At 40.8% G+C, this 21,276-nt stretch overlaps 1 protein-coding gene across 11 annotated transcripts in view; it reads right to left on the bottom strand.

Moving 5' to 3' along the window:
- SCN8A (sodium voltage-gated channel alpha subunit 8) overlaps positions 1-21,276 on the bottom strand; it is a 139,280-nt gene that overhangs the window by 42,097 nt on the left and 75,907 nt on the right. For 7 of the 11 annotated variants that reach the window (XM_039369817.1, XM_039369813.1, XM_039369820.1 and 4 more), the window contains 5 exons: positions 20,325-20,717; positions 17,267-17,402; positions 16,608-16,846; positions 15,456-15,629; positions 8,534-8,890 (listed from right to left, as the gene is read on the bottom strand). In XM_039369817.1, the coding sequence (XP_039225751.1) occupies positions 8,534-8,890; positions 15,456-15,629; positions 16,608-16,846; positions 17,267-17,402; positions 20,325-20,717 (1,299 nt within the window). The remainder of the gene's footprint in view (positions 1-8,533; positions 8,891-15,455; positions 15,630-16,607; positions 16,847-17,266; positions 17,403-20,324; positions 20,718-21,276) is intronic. The other 4 variants (XM_039369818.1, XM_039369821.1, XM_039369819.1 and 1 more) reach the window with 1 other exon arrangement.

The raw sequence follows: 21,276 nt of genomic DNA, 5'->3' as shown, positions 1-21,276 counted from the left end.
CTATGTATTTAATTCACTCACTCATTCATTTATATATTCATTCATTCTTATAATTAGAAAGCAGTAGTAAAAAATCCCTTTATGGATTACTGCCTTGTCATGGCGAAGGGGCTTGCGTAACTCAATGAAGCTATAAGCTATGCCGTGCAGGGCCACCCAAGACGGACAGGTTATAGCAGAGAGTTCTGACAAAATGTGATCCACTGGAGAAGGAAATGGCAAACCACTCCAGTATCTTTGCCATGAAAACCCCATGGACAGTACTAAAAGGAAAAAAGATATGACGCTGGAAGATGAGCCCCTCAGGTCGGAAGGTGTCCAATATGCTACTGGGGAAGAGCAGAGGGCTAGTACTAGTAGCGCCAGAAAGAATGAAGCGACTGGGCCAAAGCCGAAAGGACGCTCAGCTGTGGATATATCTGGTGGTGAAAGGAAAGTCCGATGCTGTAAAGATTTTTTCTCCATAGGAACCTGGAATGTAAGATCCATGAATCAAGGCAAGCTAGACGTAGTCAAAAAAGAGATGACAAGACTGAACATCGACATCTTAGGAATCAGCGAACTAAAATGGACAGGAATGGGTGAATTTAACTCAGATGACCATCAGGTATACTACTGTGGGCAAGAATCCCTCAGAAGAAATGGAGTAGCCTTCATAGTCAATAAAAGAATAGGAAAAGCAATACTGGGATACAATCCCCAAAATGACAGAATGATCTCAATTCGAATCCAAGGCAAACCATTCAATATCACAGTAGTCCAAATCTATGCCCCAACCACTGGTGCTGAAGAGGATGAAATTGACCGGTTCTATGAAGCCCTACAGCACCTTATAGAATTAACACCAAAAAATGATGTCCTTATCATCATGGGGGATTGGAATGCTAAGGTAGGAAGCCAAAAGATAACCGGAATAACAGGCAAGTTTGGCCTTGGAGAACAAAATGAAGCAGGGCACAGGCTAATAGAATTTTGTCAAGAGAATACGATGGTCATAACAAACACTCTTTTCCAACAACCCAAGAGACTGCTCTACACATGGACATCACCAGACAGTCAACATAGAAATCAGATTGACTATGTACTCTGCAGCCAAAGATGGAGAAGCTCTATACAGTCAGTAAAAACAAGACCAGGAGCTGACTGTGGCTCAGATCATGAGCTTCTCGTTGCAAAATTTAGGCTTAAATTGAAAAAAGTAGGGAAAAGCACTAGGCCACTCAGGTATGAACTAAATCATATTCCTGATGAATATACAGTAGAGGTGACAAATAGATTTAAGGAACTGGATCTGATAGACAGAGTGCCTGAAGAACTATGGATGGAAGTTCGCAACATTGTACAAGAGGTAGCAACTAAAACCATCCCAAAGAAAAAGAAATGCAAGAAAGCAAAATGGCTGTCTGAGGAAGCTTTGCAAATAGCTGAGGAAAGAAGGGAAGCGAAAGGCAAAGGAGAAAGAGAAAGATACACCCAATTGAATGCAGAATTCCAGAGAGTAGCTAGAAGAGATAAGAATGCCTTCTTAAATGAACAGTGCAAAGAAATAGAAGAAAACAACAGAACAGGGAGGACCAGAGATCTCTTCAAGAAAATTGGAGATATGAAGGGAACGTTTCATGCAAAGATGGGCATGATAAAGGACCAAAATGGCAGAGACCTAACAGAGGCAGAAGAGATTAAGAAGAGATGGCAAAACTACACAGAAGAACTATACAAGAATGAGCTTAACATCCCAGATAACCACAATGAGATGGTCACTGACCTCGAACCAGACATCCTAGAATGTGAAGTGAAATGGGCCTTAGAAAATCTGAGCAACAACAAAGCTAGTGGAGGTGACAGTATTCCAGCTGAGCTATTCAAAATCTTAAAAGACGATGCAGTAAAAGTGCTACACTCAATTTGCCAGCAAATTTGGAAAACTCAACAGTGGCCACAGGATTGGAAAAGGTCAGTTTACATTCCAATTCCAAAGAAAGGCAATGCCAAAGAATGTTCAAACTATCGCACCATTGCACTCATTTCACATGCTAGTAAAGTTATGCTTAAAATCCTACAAGCTAGACTCCAGCAGTATGTGGATCGAGAACTACCAGAAGTACAGGCAGGATTTCGAAGAGGCAGAGGAACTAGAGATCAAATTGCCAACATACGCTGGATCATGGAGAAAGCTAGGGAGTTCCAGAAAAACATCTACTTCTGCTTCATTGACTATGCAAAAGCCTTTGATTGTGTGGATCACAACAAATTGTGGCAAGTTCTTAAAGAGATGGGAGTACCAGACCATCTCATTTGTCTCTTGAGAAACCTATATGCGGGTCAAGAAGCAACAGTGAGAACTGGACACGGAACCACTGATTGGTTCAAAATTGGAAAAGGAGTCCGGCAAGGCTGTATACTGTCGCCCTGCCTATTTAACTTATATGCAGAGCACATCATGAGAAAGGCAGGGCTAGATAAATCAAAAGTTGGAATTAAGATTGCCGGGAGAAATATCAACAACCTAAGATATGCAGATGATACCACTCTAATGGCAGAAAGTGAAGAGGAACTAAAGAGCCTCTTGATGCGGGTGAAGAAGGAGAGTGCAAAAGCTGGCTTGAAACTCAACATTAAGAAAACCAAAATCATGGCATCCGGCCCTCTCAATTCCTGGCAAATAGATGGGGAAGAAATGGAGGTAGTGACAGATTTTATTTTTCTGGGCTCCAAGATCACCTCAGATGGGGACTGCAGCCAAGAAATTAAAAGACGCTTGCTCCTGGGGAGGAAAGCTATGGCAAATCTAGACAACATTCTAAAAAGCAGAGACATCACCCTGCCAACAAAAGTGCGTATAGTCCAGGCCATGGTTTTCCCAGTTGCAATGTATGGCTGTGAAAGTTGGACCATAAGAAAGGCTGAGCGCAAAAGAATTGAGGCCTTTGAACTATGGTGCTGGAGAAGACTCCTGCGAGTCCCTTGGACTGCAAGGCGTTCAAACCGGTCAGTCCTAGAAGAGATCAACCCCGACTGCTCTTTAGAAGGCCAGATCCTGAAGTTGAAACTCAAGTACTTTGGCCACCTAATGAGAAGGAAGGATTCACTGGAGAAGAGCCTAATGCTGGGAAAGATTGAGGGCAATAGAAGAAGGGGACGACAGAGAATGAGATGGCTGGATGGAGTCACTGAAGCAGTAGGTGTGAATTTAAATGGACTCCAGAAGATGGTAGAGGACAGGAAGACCTGGAGGAATGTTGTCCATGGGGTCGTGATGGGTCGGACACGACTTCGCAATTAACAACAACAACAACAAGTAAAAAATACCCCTGTCGGGTTAATAGAAGCTGTATGGGTGCCACATACAATCTTATGAATTACAGACAGCAACTGCATCACAAACCCCAACATTTGGAAGTATATATTTTCTCTGTTTTTTTCTGCCTCCCTTGCAAGACTGCCATACTGAATTTCCATTTTGATTACAGGATGAATGTGACTAAATTTTTTAATTAATTTGCTCTCCCCACCACCACACTTTTGCATGCACATGTAGAAAATTGTGAAACATTTTGAATTCAAGGGCAAAAAGATGCTTCTGATTATGCAGGATACAAACATGGCATCTATCTGCAACTCCTTGAAACAACTGACTCTTTCCTAGAATAGGAAAGTCTTCCCTTTGAATCTGAAGAATGGCACAGCTATAATTCGTACATATTGCTTTTTTCTATTTTCAATTCTGGAAGATAATGATGCTAGTAAAAGCATCTCAAGAAGCCATGCAGAAAGAAAGCAAATTTTGGGATGATTGAAGAGAGGGCGATTATCACAGATATTCAATGCAGTTTGCAGAAGGATCTCCAAATGTATTCTATTCAACATTTGAGCTGTTGGGCGATCCAGCTTGTTTCTCCTAATAATACTGAAAAATTAGCACTGGAACTATTCTTAAATGTAACATATTTAACATGGAATTAAGCAGGCTATTTCATTTCCCATTTTAAACTGTAGTACATAATCATTTCTCCTCAAGTGAAGAGATCTGCCTCATCACAGTTGTGTGTGTGTTCCTAGGAAGGTTGAGTAAGAAACATTGGGTGTGTACTCCAAAAGTACATAATCCAGCAGGGTAATCTAAGGCTGAATATCATCGTAGCTGCTAGCTAAAACAAACATGACTCTATATTGAATAGCAGTGAGGTAGGAGGATGTGAGGCAGATGATCAGTTTTGTGACAACAGCAAAGACATAAATTCATACTGCATAAAAGAAGGCAATGGTAAACCACTCCTCTATTTTTACCACGAAAACATATGGATAGACAATATCCCAAAGGTGCACCTTTTTCAAGCACCTTTGGAACAACCATGACCTGGATGACTGAGAATCTCCATAGACATGGACAGACAATATAAAATTATTGAAAATATAGTGTTGGGGCATAGGCTCTTCAGTTCAGATGGCAGTCAATCTGCTACTGAGGAAAAAATTGAGGATCTTTCAGAGATTAATTATGTTTATAATGGGACCACATAATGTAAGCTTGAACATGTAAACTCAACATAATGAATGATAGAATCAATGGACTACACATTGAAATATAGGCATCAGTCAATTGAAGTGAACTAGAATTGGAGTCTTTTCAGTCAGAAAATAATATGGTTTATTATTAAGGACACAAAAAATTTAAAAGGAACAACTTTGATTTCATACCCAGGATGGGTAGTATTTGGCTATGCAGTCAATAGCTGAATAATACCACATAGACTTCGTAGACAACCCATTAATATGATGATTATCCAAGTTCATGCTCCAACCACTTATGCATAAGATGGCTAATGTGTTTTATGATCAAATTTAATCTGAAATCAACAGATCAGGCAAACAAGAGACTGGACTACCAAAGTTGGAAATGTTAAGAAAGAAAATATAATTGGATTGTAAGACTTAGGAAACAGAAATGAAGCAGGAGAATGTCAACATTCAAACAACCAAAATAATGCTTATGAATATGGTCATCACCAGATATCACATAAACACAAATTTATATTATTGGTACAAGGAGGTGGAAAAGCTCAGCTGTAACAGTAAAAACATGGCTAGGATCTGATTGTGGAACAAGTTATCATGTGCAAGTTCAAAGTCAAGCTACAGTGGGAGAAGAAAGTCAACCAGTATCCACAAAATAATCTTGAACATCTATTCACAATTTTCAAGCAGAATATCAGCAATCACATCAGAATCTTGAACCTCATTAATACAGAATAAGGAGAACTATGAATGAAAGGATGACTGTGAACACAGATTGCCAAAGATGAAACAGAAGAAAGAAAACTGGATGTCAGAACAAACAGTGGAAAATATCAAGAAGAGAAGCCAAAGTAAACAAATACAAGATCTCAAAGGAAGAATTTAACACATATAGAAAAATAAGGAAAGTCTTCCAAATGATATCCAAATTTAGAAGGAGGTCCCTACTTTGAGGTAGTATGCTATGGGATACTAGTGGATAAATAGTCAACTTCCAAGATACCTTCCAAGATATTCTCTATTTACAAAACCTCTAATAGTAGATAAAGTTAGACCAGTACTTCAATCATACTGGGTTAATATTGTATCCACAAAAATATGGCAAGCAACAGATGAACAATCAATAAAGATTTTAATCACACTATACCAGCAAATCTGGAGAATGACATATTGGCCAACAGACTGGAAGAGGTCAGGCTCAGGGCTTTTCAACCTTTTCACCAATTGTACCACTTTTAGAATATGGCAACATTTGAGTACCACCAGTCACCTAGCAAGGTGTCAAAAACTTGATGACAGGTAGTCCTTGACTTACAACAGTTTGCTTAGTGACTGTTCAAAGTTACAATGGCACTGAAAAAAGTGACTTATGACCATTTTTCATACTTGTCCGTTGTAGCATTCTCCAGGGTCAGGTGATTTACATTTGGATGCTTGGCAACCGATTCATATTTATGATGGTCACATTGTTCCAGGGTCATGTGATTGCTTTTTGCAACCTTCTGACAAGCAAAGTTAGTGGGGAAACCAGATTCACTTAACAACCATGTTACTAATTTAACAACTGCAGGGATTCACTTAACAACTGTGGAAAGAAAAGTCATAAAATGGAGCAAAGCTCATTTAACAAATTTCTCTCCCCCCCTTTTATATCCAAGTTCCCTCCCTTCCTCTTTCCTTCCTTCCTTCCTTCCTTCCTTCCTTCCTTCCTTCCTTCCTTCCTTCCTTCCTTCCTTCCTTCCTTCCTCCCTCCCTCCCATTCTCCCTCCCATTCTCCTTCCTTCCTTCCTTCCTTCCTTCCTTCCTTCCTTCCTCCCTCCCTCCCTCTCTCCCTCCCTCCCTCCCTCCCTCCCTCCCCTGCTTTTTTTTAAACTGCCAGAGGCTCCGGGAAGAGGTGGCAACAGGCAGGCAGTAGTGGGCAAAGGCTTCCCCTCCCCCGTCATTGCCTCTGCTTGGCTTGGCTCAGCTCAGCTCACCTCTCCCAGACCTGTGCACGTGTTTGTGTGTGTGCGAGTGTGCATACCAGGATCAGTGCTGCTTTCCAGGTGATCGGCACTTCTTCTGGGCTCAGCTGATGCACTGGGATCAGCGCCGAGCTCCAGCTGGAGCCTGGCACTGATCCTGGCGCTTCCACTGAGCTCTGACAGCCCCGAAGAAGCGCCAATTAGCTGGAAAGCAGCGCTGATCCTGGCGCTTCCGCTGAGCCCTGACAGCCCTGCAGCTCCAGCTGTCTCTCTCTCAGGCTTGTGTGGTGCTGCGCCGGTTCAGCTCATTCCCCTCCTCCACTACCACTTTTCGAGGATGGTCGTGTACCACGTGGCAGGTGCTAATGTACCACAGGTGGTACCCCTACCACCGGTTGAAAAGCCCTGGTCTAGATAACCTGTACCCAAGAAAGGAGTCTTAATAGAGTGTGCAAAAATAGGATTAAGACTAAATATAAAGAAGAAAAGAAGTCAAGAGGCACAGCATCCAGCCTTATATTTAATAATGAAGATACTAAGGTGGTAAATATCTTCTGCTGTTTAAGATCATTTACCACAGTCAAGGAATCAGTCAAGAAATATGCCACATGGGTGGAATAACAAGGAAGGCCTTGAAAAAAGATAGTTAGGTGCTCTGATGTCTTTAGCCACAAAAATCAGAATTGTGCAGGGAATGTTTTTTACTAACATTCGATAGAAAATTTGAAATTAGAAGCAGTGCAGAAATAATTTTAACATTATGAAACTTTACTGTTGGAAAAGACTCCTGATAACAGCATGGATAGCTAATAAAATACACAAATGAATCATAGAACAAATAAATCCAGAATTCTCTCTGAGAATGACCAGACTTGAATTATATTTTGGATACATTACACAAAGACCTAGCTGTCTTGTGAAATCTAAAATGCCAAGAAAGGTGGAAGGGAAAAGAAAAAGAGAACAACCAGCAGCAAGGTAAAAGGACTGGATTACAGTGGCAATGGATGCAGCATAAGAAGATCTGAAGAACCAGATTGGGGACAGATTGTCCTGCAGAAAATCTATTTATATGGTTGCTAAGAATCAACACCTACTTGATAGAACATAATCAGTTAATCAGTCAGTCAATCTAAACTTATTAGTTTATTCTCAATGGTACCCATTTCTGTCGTTTTAGGTATGGCTCATCTTGAAGAGTAAAAAAATTAAAAAAGGCAAAAACAAATTCAAGAGAAAAGATAAAACAAGTAATTGAAAGACAGCCAGATAAAATGAATTTTTATGTGAAAGTTAGATTTCAAGCACCAAATACTTTATTTGTCATCTTTCCTGAAAAATAGTTCTGGAGAATGTGAAAGTTTACACATTGTTTGTGAATGGGCCGGCTTAATTAAAATATTTAATATAGGAACAAATTTGTACAACTTGGAGGGGAAGAACAAAACAGATAGAATAGTAAAATGCTCATTTTTTTAAAAAGACATGAACATTTAAAAAGTTGTATGCAGTTTGAAAAGATGGAACTCTTTTCAACATTCATATTTTTAAAATATGAATCACACTGTGGGACCAATGTTATGGCAGAAGCATTCTGCTTGACATAAATAATACAAGTTTTTTTCCTGCCCTTATGTTCTGCATTCCATACCATTTTATTAAGTAATATCACACACACACACACACACACACACACACACACACACACATATTTGGGCAACATTGCTAAGTCCATTATTACCCAAAACATCTTGTTAGTACAGATTCAGCATTGGATTTAGCATTCATGTGCAGTAAGGACTCCAGTATCATAATAGTTTTTCTCTTCTGATGCCTTCTTTAGAAGCTTTTTTAAAAGTGGTTTAATCTGGGAGCTGTAATTTAAATTTCTCACAATATCCCAGAATAATGCTATTTTTGAGAAATGAATACCTACGTGAGTAGCTCAGTATCATTATATAGGACCCCCAGACATCTATCTTTAACAACAAATTGGATTATTACAAGATAGCCATTCACTTCCCACTTAAAAAGAACCATAGATATTTACTGACCACCAGATTTCCAATGACCATCACCATCATGAAGACAATAAGGCACATTGCCTGTCCTGCCACTTCCATACAGTCCCACATAGTTTCAATCCATTCTCCACATAGTACACGGAAGACGATAAGAAAAGAGTGGAAGAAGTCATGCATATGCCATCGTGGAAGATCACACTCAGGGTTGATTTTGCAGACACATTCCTTGTAGTTCTTGCCAAAAAGCTGCATCCCCACTACAGCAAATATGAAAACAATGATGGCCAGCACCAAGGTCAGGTTCCCCAAGGCACCCACTGAATTACCAATGATTTTTATCAGCATGTTCAGAGTTGGCCAGGATTTTGCCAGCTTGAAGACTCTCAGCTGCAAGATGAAGGAGAAAACACACATACTTAATGAAAGTGGGGGGAGGGGGGGAAACGACACGATAAAACAATACTTATAGAAACAGGATCAGTTTCAAGAGACGTTAACTGATCGTCATTAATTAAACACTGGACAGGAATCTCTAGAGATAAAGAATTATAACGATGAATTTTTATCTGGAAAGGCTCATCATGAAGCCTTTCGATCAGCCATTATCACTGTACATCGTGCCAAACATGAAAACATAATTTTGCAGGTTGGGAATATTTAATCCAGTCTTGAGATCCATTTGACTTTAAGGCCTGGGAATATTTTTACTCTTCCGGGAATATACTTCTATATATTACATATTACCGTATAATACTATAAAAGCAATTTTAACAGGCTGTAAAATTATTTTTTCTGTCAATTAATTCATCTCATTTTGATAAACAATATGGTTCTTTTTAATTATCCTTCTGAAATGTACACAATGCTGATAAATATAACAATAACACTCAAGAGACAATCTGTTTTTTCACCACATTGTTTCTTTCCACTTCACTTTACTTTTCTGCTCCTATTCTCTGCATAATAGATAGAATTTTCTCCGATGGACACTCCTTTTCTATTAGTTTCAATTGCATGAATATTTATAGTGGCCCTCAGTTCATCCTCATAGGTGCTACTTGAGAAAGATCAGATACACTGATGTAAATGATGAAGACACATAATTTGGGGAATCTTCAGTATCATAGCTGTACTATCTAAAGGCCTGAACTGGTTAGGGAGAATCATAACTGTTGAGTCCTCAAGTCAACGGCGAATGAATAGAGCACATTCTGTAATTCTAACAGCCTTTTATTTCAGTAGTTCTTTCTCCGTCACAGCTCTGAGGCTCGCAGGCCTCTCTGACTCCTTTAATAGAATCCCTGGGCAAAAAGGTAACATTCTGGTGCGCTTCTGCGCCTTGCGCATGCGCCCGAAGCCGGCGCCACTCAATCTGGTCCCGGGCAGCTTGCAACTGCCCGGGACCATTGCAATGTCTCGAGCCTGCCTTTGCAGGCTCAGGACACAACACCCCTTCCCCCCCGGATGAGACTTATTAACTATATAGGTAGATATACGCGACCTCAACACGAGTGTGGTGTGCCAACCCAAGAACCTGCACATCTGTTGCAGCTGTTCACTAGCCACACCACAGAATGGTACCAGGCTATTGTTTTGTAATTAATTGCCCAATACTCACACTCCCAGTTTTCCAACAACAGCAGGCACCCTCTCACTTTCCCTGCTTTGACAGCAGGGTTACAAAGTCCTCAAGGTACTTGGGAGATCTTTTTACTCTCTGTGACCTCCTCAGGTTCTGAGAACCCTCTGCTTCCTCTTGTGCAGAGGATAGAGTGGAGTTTCCCCCTCTTTTAAATCCTGGTGGTCCCCGTGAACTGTGTCCTGTTGCCTGGTCTGCTTGCTTGCCCACCGGGCTTGTCAGACCAGTACTTTGCTCCCCACTGAACCTGGTTGACCTGCCTAACTGTAGGCTCTCGGGCCCCTCTATATGCCCGCCAATGTTTGGCATTTCTGTAGAACTCTCCAAGTCCACAATGGACCTATCAAGGAAACGCATCCCTTCACTCCCAAGCCCCATAACGGGATTGTCTGGGGTTTCTGCAGTGCCCCAATACTCAGTTGCCCCCCATTCTATGCTGGAGGTGCCAGAATCAGGATTTGCCTCTCTGACTACCTCCCTGTGTGAAGACTTCTTTTTGGAAGCAGTAGCAGTGCTGGGCCAGCTTGACTGTTTGTGTGCCAGTTCTCTTGCAATGTTTGGGTTATTTGGATGCTCCCGGTTATTCTCCCTGACTGGAGTGCTGAATGGTAGTTGTTAATGATGAGTATGCCCCCTGGGTGACTCCCTGGCTGGAGTAGGCACTGGTGCCTGTATTATTTCTTGTTCCCCTGAATTCCTGTTTGGAACACTTGCGGAACCCTGGAACAGACCTTCTTCGGCCTCTCCGTTTGGCCCTGGCTGCTGCCAACACCCTTCCCTTTGCCCATAGTGGTCCCCCTCCCCCCCTGGAGAAAACCCAGGAGTTGCAGAGGGTAAGTCCAGTCTTGTACGCAGCTGATCGATATGCCACCGAAGAACACGACCGTCATCCAAGGAGACCTCGTAGGACAATGGACCAGTGACCTTGCATACTATGGCAGGAACCCACAAGTGACCGGGCTCATAGTTCCAGGTCCATACTGGGGCACCCACTTGCAGACACCGCGGTGCCCTGGGTTGAGTGACCTTAGGAGGCAGTCTGTCCGGGTGCAACCTGTCAAGTTTGGTGATCAGTTTGCGCCCCCAACGAAGTTCAACTGGGCTCTTCCCAGTGGAAGTTGAAGGTGTGGTGCGGTAAGTAAGAAGAAAGTCTGCCAACCTGTGGTGCCAGTCTCCGTAGGTCAGTTTCTTTAAAGCATCCTTGGTGATGCAGACCATCCGCTCAGCCATACCGTTGGTGGAATGGTGCAGAGGTGGCATGACAAATCATGTTGGCCTGCAAGAAAGCCTGAAACTTGAAAGAAGTGAATTGAGGACCATTGTCAGAAACCAGGACATCTGGGAGCCCATGTGCAGCAAAAATCCCTCTCAGTACTTGAATGGTCTTGGCAGCAGTGGTGGAAGAGACACGTACAACCTCAAGCCACTTTGAATGGCTGTCAACCAAGAAGAATTGACCCTGAAAGGGCCCAGCGTAATCTACATGCACCCTAGACCAAGGTGACTGTGTCTCCTCCCATCTATGCACAGGAGCCTGAGGCATTTCAGGGCGTGAGCGTTGACACAACTGGTATCCATGCACTTGAGCCTCTATTTCCCTGTCTAACCCTGGCCACCATAAATGGCTACGCGCAAGCGCCTTCATCCTGACAATGCCAGGATGACCCTCATGAAGGGAAGCCAAGACCCTAGGCCTCATTGAGGAAGGAATAATAACTCTGCTGCCCCCCAACAGACAACCCTGAAAAGTGGATAACTCATGCTTCTTGAGCCTGAAACTCTGAAATTTGGTACCTGGACAATTCTCAGGCCATCCAGACAAAACCCAGGACAATACACGAGTGAGTGTGAGATCCGTGGCTGATTCAGCAGCCACATCCCTGGCATTTAAGGGAGACTCAGGCAATGTCTGAATGGAAAGAATGTTGATGGCAGGGACAGGGTCAGCCTCTACCATTTGTAAAGGTAATCTACTAAGGCCATCAGCGTGGCCCATTTCCTTGGCAGGTTTGTGAACCAATGAAAAGTCATAGGCTGACAGAAAGATGGACCAAATCAGCATTCTAGGGGAAATGATATGGGGAGTTTGTTTGTTTGTAGTAAACAACCCTAACAGAGGCTTATGGTCAGTATAGACCGTGAAGTGTCTGCCATATAGAAAATCATGGAATTTTTTAATTCCAGCAACAATGGCCAAGGCTTCTCTGTCTATCTGACCATAGTTTCACTCAGCAGAGGAGAAAGTTCTGGAGTAATATGCAACAGGAACCTGAGTTCCATTGGTTCTTAAATGGCTAAGTACAGCTCCCACCCCATAAGGGGAAGCATCACAAGCAATACACACAGGAAGAGTTTCATTAAAATGTGCAAGCACATCATTTGATGTAAGTAAGGCCTAGACCTCATTGAAGCTTTCTTCATGTGCTTGTGACCACTGCCAAACTGCCTGTTTGTCTAAAAGTCTATGAAGTGGCTCTGCTACATTAGCTTTGTTAGGTATGAATGCATTGTAAAAATTCAAGAGGCCCAGAAAAGCTTGTAACTCAGCTTTAGACTTAGGCCTAGGGGCTTGCAGTATAGCTTTTAATTTAGACTCAGCAAGGTGAATACCCCTGGCATCTATTCTGAATCCCAGGAAATCTGTAGAAGACACTCCAATTTTGCATTTGTCTTTTTTAAGCTTGAGACCTGTTTTCCTGAAATGCAGCAGAACAGCCCTCAATCTCTCAGCTAAATTTTGAGTGGATTCTCCTGCTATTAGGACATCATCAAAATAGGGGCAAACCCCTGGTATACCTCTCAGGGTGTTTTCCATTACACTTTGGAAAATTCCAGGAGCTACATTCACTCTAAATTGTAGTCTTTTGACTTTGAATGCCCCCCTATGAGTTACAATAGTCTGTGCTTCAGCAGCAGCTTCATCAACAGGTAACTGTTGATAAGCCTGTGCTAAATCCAGCTTTGCAAAAACACGCCCCCCTTTGAAGGAGGCCAAAATGTGGCTGACTACAGGTACGGGATATGCATGCTGTTGCAATGCCTTGTTTAGTGTGCATTTGTAATCTGCACAGATGCAACTGTTCCCATTAGCCTAAATTGTGACTGTCCCCATTAGCCTAGTTCTAAAACACCTTACTGAATCAATTTGTCCAATTCAGCATCAATTTTTCCTTTCAAAGCAAAGGGTACTCTCCTTGCTTTCACCCTAATGGAAGTGACAGTGGGGTCCAGTTTCAAGGGGCCTTTGTATGCTCCCAGCTGGGGGCTGAAGACATCTGCAAATTCTTTGCAGACTTCTTGTAAACCTAATGTTTGCAAATTGTGTAGCCCTGCAACTTGTATTCCCAAGGCCTCAAACCAATCGAGTCCAATGAGACTCGTTCGTTCACCCCCAACTACCAATACATCTAATGGACCTTCAAAATCCTTGTATTGTACTTTAAGGGTGGCCTCCCCCTTAACACACAACTTGGAATTTTGGAAGTCTGTCAAGACTATATTGGATGGCCTAAGCTTGGCCTGGAACCCACTGCTAGAGCAAATCTTTCTGAAAGTGTGAATAGAAATGATTGAAAGGGCAGACCCAGTGTCCAGTTCCATAACCAATGGAACTCCTTGCAACTTCACCTTAAGTGACAATTTCTTTTTAAGTGGCCTCTGTGTGCCTGTCCTATAAATGCTTCTACATGATGCACAGAAACCCATCCTGTTTTAGCTGGGGACCCTGGTACCTTTCAGGCATAATTCTTCTCGGGGTTGTACTTTCTGACGGCCCAGACACACAGCTGCTATGTGGCCTTGCTTTCCACATGCTCTACAGATTGCAGAACGGAACCTGCAGTCGGTCCTCTTGTGGCGACTTCCACACCCGAAGCACTTGGGTACAGCTGAAGACTTTTCTTTGCCTTCCTTCTGCTTCCTTTCTCTGGCTGGGTAGAGATGATCCACCTCATCTTCAGGATCTTCTTCCGAGCTCTCCTGGATTCCCTCATGGTGCACAGAGATGGCTTCTGGGCTGTTCCTGATAGGCCTCATATTCTTGACTGCCCCCCCCCCTGCGGTGACCTCTCTCAAGGCATCTTGGAATGAAATTTCCTCTTTTGCAAAGAGTCTCTGTTGCAAGTCTCTGTTCCTACGCCCACATACAAATCAGTCTCTCAACCTTTCTTCTAAATCTTTAAAATCACAAGGCTTAGCTGCTCTTCTCAAGGCTGCAATGTATTCTTTAGCTGATTCACCAGCTCTTTGATCCCTCTGTTCAAAAGTGTGTCTCCATGCAATAACAGACAACTTGGGCTGAAAATGTTCCTTTAATAACTTTTTTAAATCTGTGTATGTGACAGATTCAAGAGGAGCAGGGGCTGCCAAATTTTCTGCAATTTCAAATGCATCTTGACCACAGACACACAGCAAAGTAGCGGCCTTCAAGCCATCTTCTCTTACTTGATTTACTCTAAAGTAATTTTCTACTCTGGCAACATAAGACTCCCATCTTTCTGGGTGAGTAACATCGAATTCAGACAGTCTCCCTATCTTCGCCATTCTTGCTTCTTACACTAGGAAGGGGTCTATCAGCCAGCTTACCTCCAGTGACGCTGTACTGGCAGGCCAGGTGCTGAGTTTAACGCCGTCTTCCTCTCTCCAGGACTCTTGGGGTAAGCTTACAATTCTTCCTTTTTGTTTTTGTAAGCTATCCCATCCTCGTCGCCAGTGTTGAGTTCTCGAGTCAACGGCGAATGAATAGAGCACATTCTGTAATTCCAACAGCCTTTTATTTCAGTAGTTCTTTCTCCGTCACAGCTCTGAGGCTCGCAGGCCTCTCTGACTCCTTTAATAGAATCCCCGGGCAAAAAGGTAACATTCTGGCGCGCTTGCGTGCCAAGCTGGCACCACTCAGTCTGGTCCCGGGCAGCTTGCAACTGCCCGGGACCATTGCAATGTCCCGAGCCTGCCTTTGCAGGCTCAGGACACAACAATAACATTTATGTATTTCTTCATTATTCCACTGGATGAAAAAGACTTTCATCAGTTGGAAAGAGGACACCGCTGAAAGGAACCATGTTTATTTCATTCAACTATGAAAGATTTGAAATGGAGCAATATAGTTACAGAAACCATAGACAGAAATCACAGAGACCCCAAGGAACTTTTTCTTGTTGCTGGATTAAAGCATTTCACAAATTTCAAACTCTCAAGCATCATTAGCACATGGTAATTTGTTTGCATGGAACCCAACAGCATTTTCTTATATTTATATCCAGATAAACATACATTTATAGCCAATGTTCAATGTGTAAAATAAATAAGGAATACCAATCGGAAAGATCGCAGCACTGAAAGCCCCTCCACATCTGCTAGCATCAGTTCTAGTAAACTGAGTGAGACAATAAATCCATCAAAAATGTTCCACCCTTCTTGAAAATAGTAGTAGGGATCCATCGCTATGAGCTTCAGGAACATTTCAGCTGTAAAAATTCCAGTAAAAACCTGAAAAGAAAGAGAACATTTAAACTGAATTAATGTAGGTTTGTGAACTGCGAAGGGAAGAGTAAAAAAAATTCTAGCTGCAGTTTGATAACAATTATTTTTTTTCTAGAATTTGAATGCTTGTTTCACCGCAAGAAATGTAGAAGAAATCTTCCAACTTTTCTCCTGGGAGCCGACTTGAGGTTTTAGGGATGAAGAAGAGAAGCACAGCTGATATTCAACCATCTCTCAGAAGTAAAATAAAATAATAAAAATAAAAGTAAAATAAACAGCAATACTGGGGACATTGATTTTTTTTTTTTAAAAAAATCATGTAGGGTTATTCCAGGAGCAGGATGGACCCTCTCCACCAAAAAAGCTGTAAATGATTTTGCTATAAATGTGCTTCTTAACGGCAAAACAAACTGGAAGAAATCCCTTGGTCATCTCGTATATTAAAAAAATAAAATAAGTACAATCCTGGCCTACCTCTATCTGATTTGATGAGTATTTAAAAATCACACAATGCTCTCATTTAAAGCTGTGATGGTCCCAAAATAGCCCTGTGGGCAATAGTATGAAATGATTTTTGTGGAGCCACACATATCTTAATTTTCTGAATTTGTCTAACAAAATTCAACAGCTCTCTTCAGTCTGATGAAAAGGTTGTGAATAATTCAATCACTCTTCTACAATTACAAAATACTAATCAGATATCCTGGATTTGTGGTGGTAGTGGTGAAGGCGTTGGCCTAGAAACTAGAAGACCAATCCTATCTTAGGCATGAAAGCCAGATTGGACCAGTTACTCTCTCTCAGTCCACAACCCACCTCACATGGTTGTTGTTGTGGGGAAAATAGGGGTTGGAAGGAGTATTAGTATATTTGCCGCCTTTAATTACTTATAAAGTAATAAATGTAATAAAATCTAGTAAAGAAATACTGTTCTTTAATAATTCCACCTGCCATTGGGAAACTTTTAATGCAAAAACTGCTTACCAGATTTCCTACAGCCAAGACATGCTCAAATTGTGGGGTCATGGGATGATGTTCCATTGCCATGAAAAGAGTATTTAGAACAATACAGATAGTAATGGCTAAATCCACAAAAGGATCCATGACAATCAAGTTGACAATCTCTTTTAACTTCACCCAGTGTGGGTGGCACTCCCAAATGAGGAAGGTGTTAGCAAATCTGTACCAGCAAGGGGGACATTTTCTTTGGGATTCTTCCAGTTCTGTATCATTACAACAAAATGAGGAAGAAGTTAACATGAATGAACACATAGTTTATTCACAAATTCAAATTACTCAAAGAAACTTAATGCCAGAACTGAGTCATTCTTAATTTGTTGGCTCTGCTACCCCTAATTCAGATCTGTAGATTTATTCTTTTTGGATATTGAAAAAAAGCCAAAACATCATGTTAAAAATGGGGCACAAAATACATATGCCTGATAAATAAAAAAAATGTATATAAACTGAGACTTGGATGTCATTTAAACTTTGTAACTTCGTAAGGCCTGCATACTTTTAACGTTCATGTATTTATCATGATGTTTTGCTCTGGTTGATTAAATAACAGAAAAGGAAATAAACTTTGGAAATGTAGTGACCTTATGAACTTGTTGAAATGGATACATTCCTATTACACATACCTTCTACAAGAGTATTTGTTATGACTGTCATTATACTATTGGTTCTATCCTTTCTTCCATATGAAGCATTCAGTTGGTCCATTGACACCAGAAGTGATCCAGTGGCTTTCTTCTTAATCTCTACTTCTGTGGTTGCCTGCAAAATCCATTAATGTTCTTTAAAATGTTTTTCTTTAAATAGGCTTTTGACTGAAAAGAGAGAATTTGTTTTCTACTCCTCTATCAGATCTGGATTATATAGCAGATGTGACTTCCACTGTCAAAATTATCCTCCTGCTTCTTTTCTTGCTGCAGGGAAATCTTTTCCCCTGCAAGAATAAAAGCAATTAATGGGAAAACTTGGTTCATAAAAAATTATCCATGAGGAAAGGTTAAAAAATCTTCCTCTTTAGTTTTAGTCAAATTCAGACTCAGCAGTAACAAAAAAAAATTAGAAGAATTTTTCAAATTGTACATACCTAGCTTAATCCTAAACATCACTAGATCATCATTTAGAGTACAGTTTTGTATCTATGAAATTAAAGAAAATTAAATGGGCATAAACAGAAACATAGAGTGATTGTATTGTTTGTGTTTGTCTACGGTTGATTCTAGTAGCAACTTAATTTCGACTGTTCCTTTCATGTTTCTCTGTAATTAGAGACAAACACAACTATATTATATTACAAATAATTTGATTCACTATAGCTTTAGGACAAACAAATTCATTATCTGTTGCTTATGATCTACATATGTTGCTATTGGGAAGCCACTATTTATCTGGTGAGTAGTCAATATTCCCTAAATGGTTTCGCATATGTAGTGACTGGTTGAACAAAAGCACTGCTTGGGAAATCCCTGTGCAAGGAAAATATCAGGAAACTGGTATGTAACATAGCAATATATCTCATAATGTTTTTCCATGCATCATGCTGTTGTTAGCAACTTATAATTTTTGCATGCTGTTAGAGAAATAAATTCTAGAACAACACAGTATAGTAACATGCTAACTAGGGGAAAGGGTGGGGACTAAACTGAAATTAATTAGGAAAGGCTTCAAACATTCTCAGGGAGAAATGATTTAATTTTGCTTGCAGGAATTAAAGTTGTTTGGGATTTCATTTTTTGTGTTTTGGAAAAAAAGAGCTTGGAGTTCACAGACGAGAAGCAAGACTGAAGTTATGTACCTCATCCAAAGACAAAAGAAAGTTTTCTTAGTGTTTCAAAATAAATCCCCTTCTTTCACTTTTCTAGTCCAAGTTGGGATTCCTGACTCATGTGCCTTTTGTCAGCCTAAATTGCATCTGGATATTAATAACGGTATTTATACCATTGATATAGGGATAATAACCCTATAAATTTGTATTAAAAGTTTATACCATTAAGGTTTACTTTGTGACGGTGATGGATACAGTATATCTGATCTTTTACCTCTCCTTTACTCTTTTTTATTTTTAAACATATATGTCAATAGGTTATAATTTCATGACTGTAGCAGAAACATACATTAAATAAATCTCCTAATATTTTCCCTATTCCACCGTTGTTAATATTAATATGTTTTGAATTCTTATTCTTTCTATTCACGAAGGAATGTGGTTTTTTAAATTAAGAATGAATAAATAATAAATAAGAGGGTTTTTTTTAAAAATGGAGAATTCTGCCATTTTTTCCTCTTTAAACCAGCTATCTTAGGCAAAGCTTTCTTTCTTTTTAATAGCCAACATAATTTTGTGCCCTAGAAAAAACTATATTGATCATCTTTTAGAGGAAATTCTACAGTGTTCCAAATTACAAGAGCTACTATTATGTGGTGGAATGTGCACCTGTGCAGCAGCAGAGGAGGAATATTTTGCAAACTCAGAGAGCTGTCCCAAAAAGTGGCCCAGATTAAGAGACTGCATAGTTCCGAGCTGGAAGGGGGAAGAGGTTCAGGGTAGCCCCACCCTAGAACCTCTCAAGTTATAGCTAGTAGGAGAGAAGGTTATAATTTTAGCTTGGAAAGATTCTGTCCACTAGGTCAGTGATGGCAAACCTTTTAGAGACCGAGTGCCCAAACTGCAACCCAAAACCCATTTATGCATCGTCGGGTGCCTGGTGGGTGTGGCCCATTGGGTGGGCGTGGCTGCAGTGGTAATGGCAGACTGGGTAGGACTAAAAAGTTCAGTCAATCAATTCCCACTTTGCAAGATCTTTTTTTTCCCCGCAAGAAGTTGAAATTGACTGATTGATTGAACCTTTTTTTTTTTGCACACGGCGGCAGAGGCCTAAAGCGAAAAGGTTTTAGGACTGGGGGGACGGTGAAGGCCTGAAGGCCTAGGACTGGGGCGATGGTGCGCGTGCCCACAGAGAGGGCTCTGTGTGCCGCTTCTGGTCCCTGTGCCATAGGTTCGCCACCACTGCACTAGGTGAAAACCAGTAAAGAATTAAACTGGATTGGATCTTACTGGGATTCAGCCTGACATATTATGAGTGAAGAGCAACCTGCAGTCTCTTTATTTTCACTATGAGAAAATCATCTTTTTTTCTCGATAACCTGAAAATTCTGAAATAATGCTGTTATTGATGGATTACAGAGCAGTGAAGGGAAGTTTTATTACATTTTATTTCAACCATCTTGCTTTTTAAAACTATAAACTAAAGTTTCTTGAAAAAGGAAAGAAATAATTTGTGAGAAAAATATTACACAGAATTAATTCTATTTATACATGTGGGATTTAAAAATATCTCCTCTACCTCATTCATACCCAGATCTTTTTCTAGGTAATTTTCAGATAATTTCACATTTTTGATGTAACAAATAGCACATTTATCAGTATTATATTCTTTTTTTTTTTAAAAAAAAAATCTTCCAAGCCATCATTTTCTTAGTGGTCCAAAGGAATAGGAAGAAGAAAATGGGAATAGGTAGAAGGAAAAATAAGAATTAAAAGCAGAATAATTTGGAAAGAGGGTTCAGACGATCATATGTCAAACCAATTTCTAGTCATTCCATCAGGGATCCATTTGGCGGCATACAGGAATGCAGAAAGAAGGGCAGACCGCCATGCCTAGACTGTCTACTCACTGACTTCCTTACATTGTCATCAGTAGCTGCCTTATCTATTTTCACCTCAGGCAGAAGACGCCCGCTGGGGATGTTGGAAGTTGGGCCACCGATCAGGGAGACCACACCATTACAGTCCACAGTGCTATTCCGCTTCACGTTCCGACGAATGCTGGGAAAAATGCGTGATGACCGGCTTCCTTGGCTATAACCACTGTAACCACTGTAGCTGCTTTTCCTGTCATAGCCTCGGATTGGGATGAAGAGTGAATCCCTCCTGCCCTCGCTCTCTTCCACTGTGCTGTGCTCATCATCGGCAAATTCATTCTCTGATCCAGGATCCCGGAACCCTCTCTTGAAGCTGAAAAGGCTGCTTTTACTGTTGTGTCGAGAGAGATATGGGGATCCTGGAATGCTAAGCAGTGACTGAAAGGGAAAACAAAGAAGAAGACAAAATTGGAATTGGGCAACAGAGGCAAGAATCCATAGAGTACCACTACTGAAGGAACTGACATCCTGGATTTAAAAAAAAAAACTGGAAAGGAAATAAATCCTTCATGAAAATACTTCACAAATATACTAGAGGTCTGTCATCAAGCAATTGGGCAATTATTTCAAATCAAATACATAATTTACATTTCACTTCTCTTGTCGTAGCTTGGTAGTCCCATTTACTCCTTGGACTTGGCAGATTACAGGTAGTCCTCAATTTATGATCACAATTGAGCCCAAATTTCTTGTTGTTAAGTGAGAGTTGTCAAGTGAATTTTGCCCAATTTTACAACCTTTCTTGCCACAGTTGTTAAGTGAATAACTGCAGTTGTTAAGTTAGTAAAGTGATTGTTAAGTGAATCTGGCTTCCTCATTGACTTTGCTTGTCAGAAGATCACAAAAGGTAATCACATGACTCCAGGACACTGCAACTGTCATAAATATGAGTCAGTTGGCAAGCAGTTGTCTGAATTTTGATCACATGACCATGGGG

This window comes from Crotalus tigris, unplaced genomic scaffold, assembly GCF_016545835.1.
Source record: "Crotalus tigris isolate CLP2741 ecotype Arizona unplaced genomic scaffold, ASM1654583v1 scf7180000021260.452406, whole genome shotgun sequence".
Classification (NCBI taxonomy): Eukaryota; Metazoa; Chordata; class Lepidosauria; order Squamata; family Viperidae; genus Crotalus; species Crotalus tigris.
This window is presented reverse-complemented; position numbering and strand designations above follow the sequence as displayed.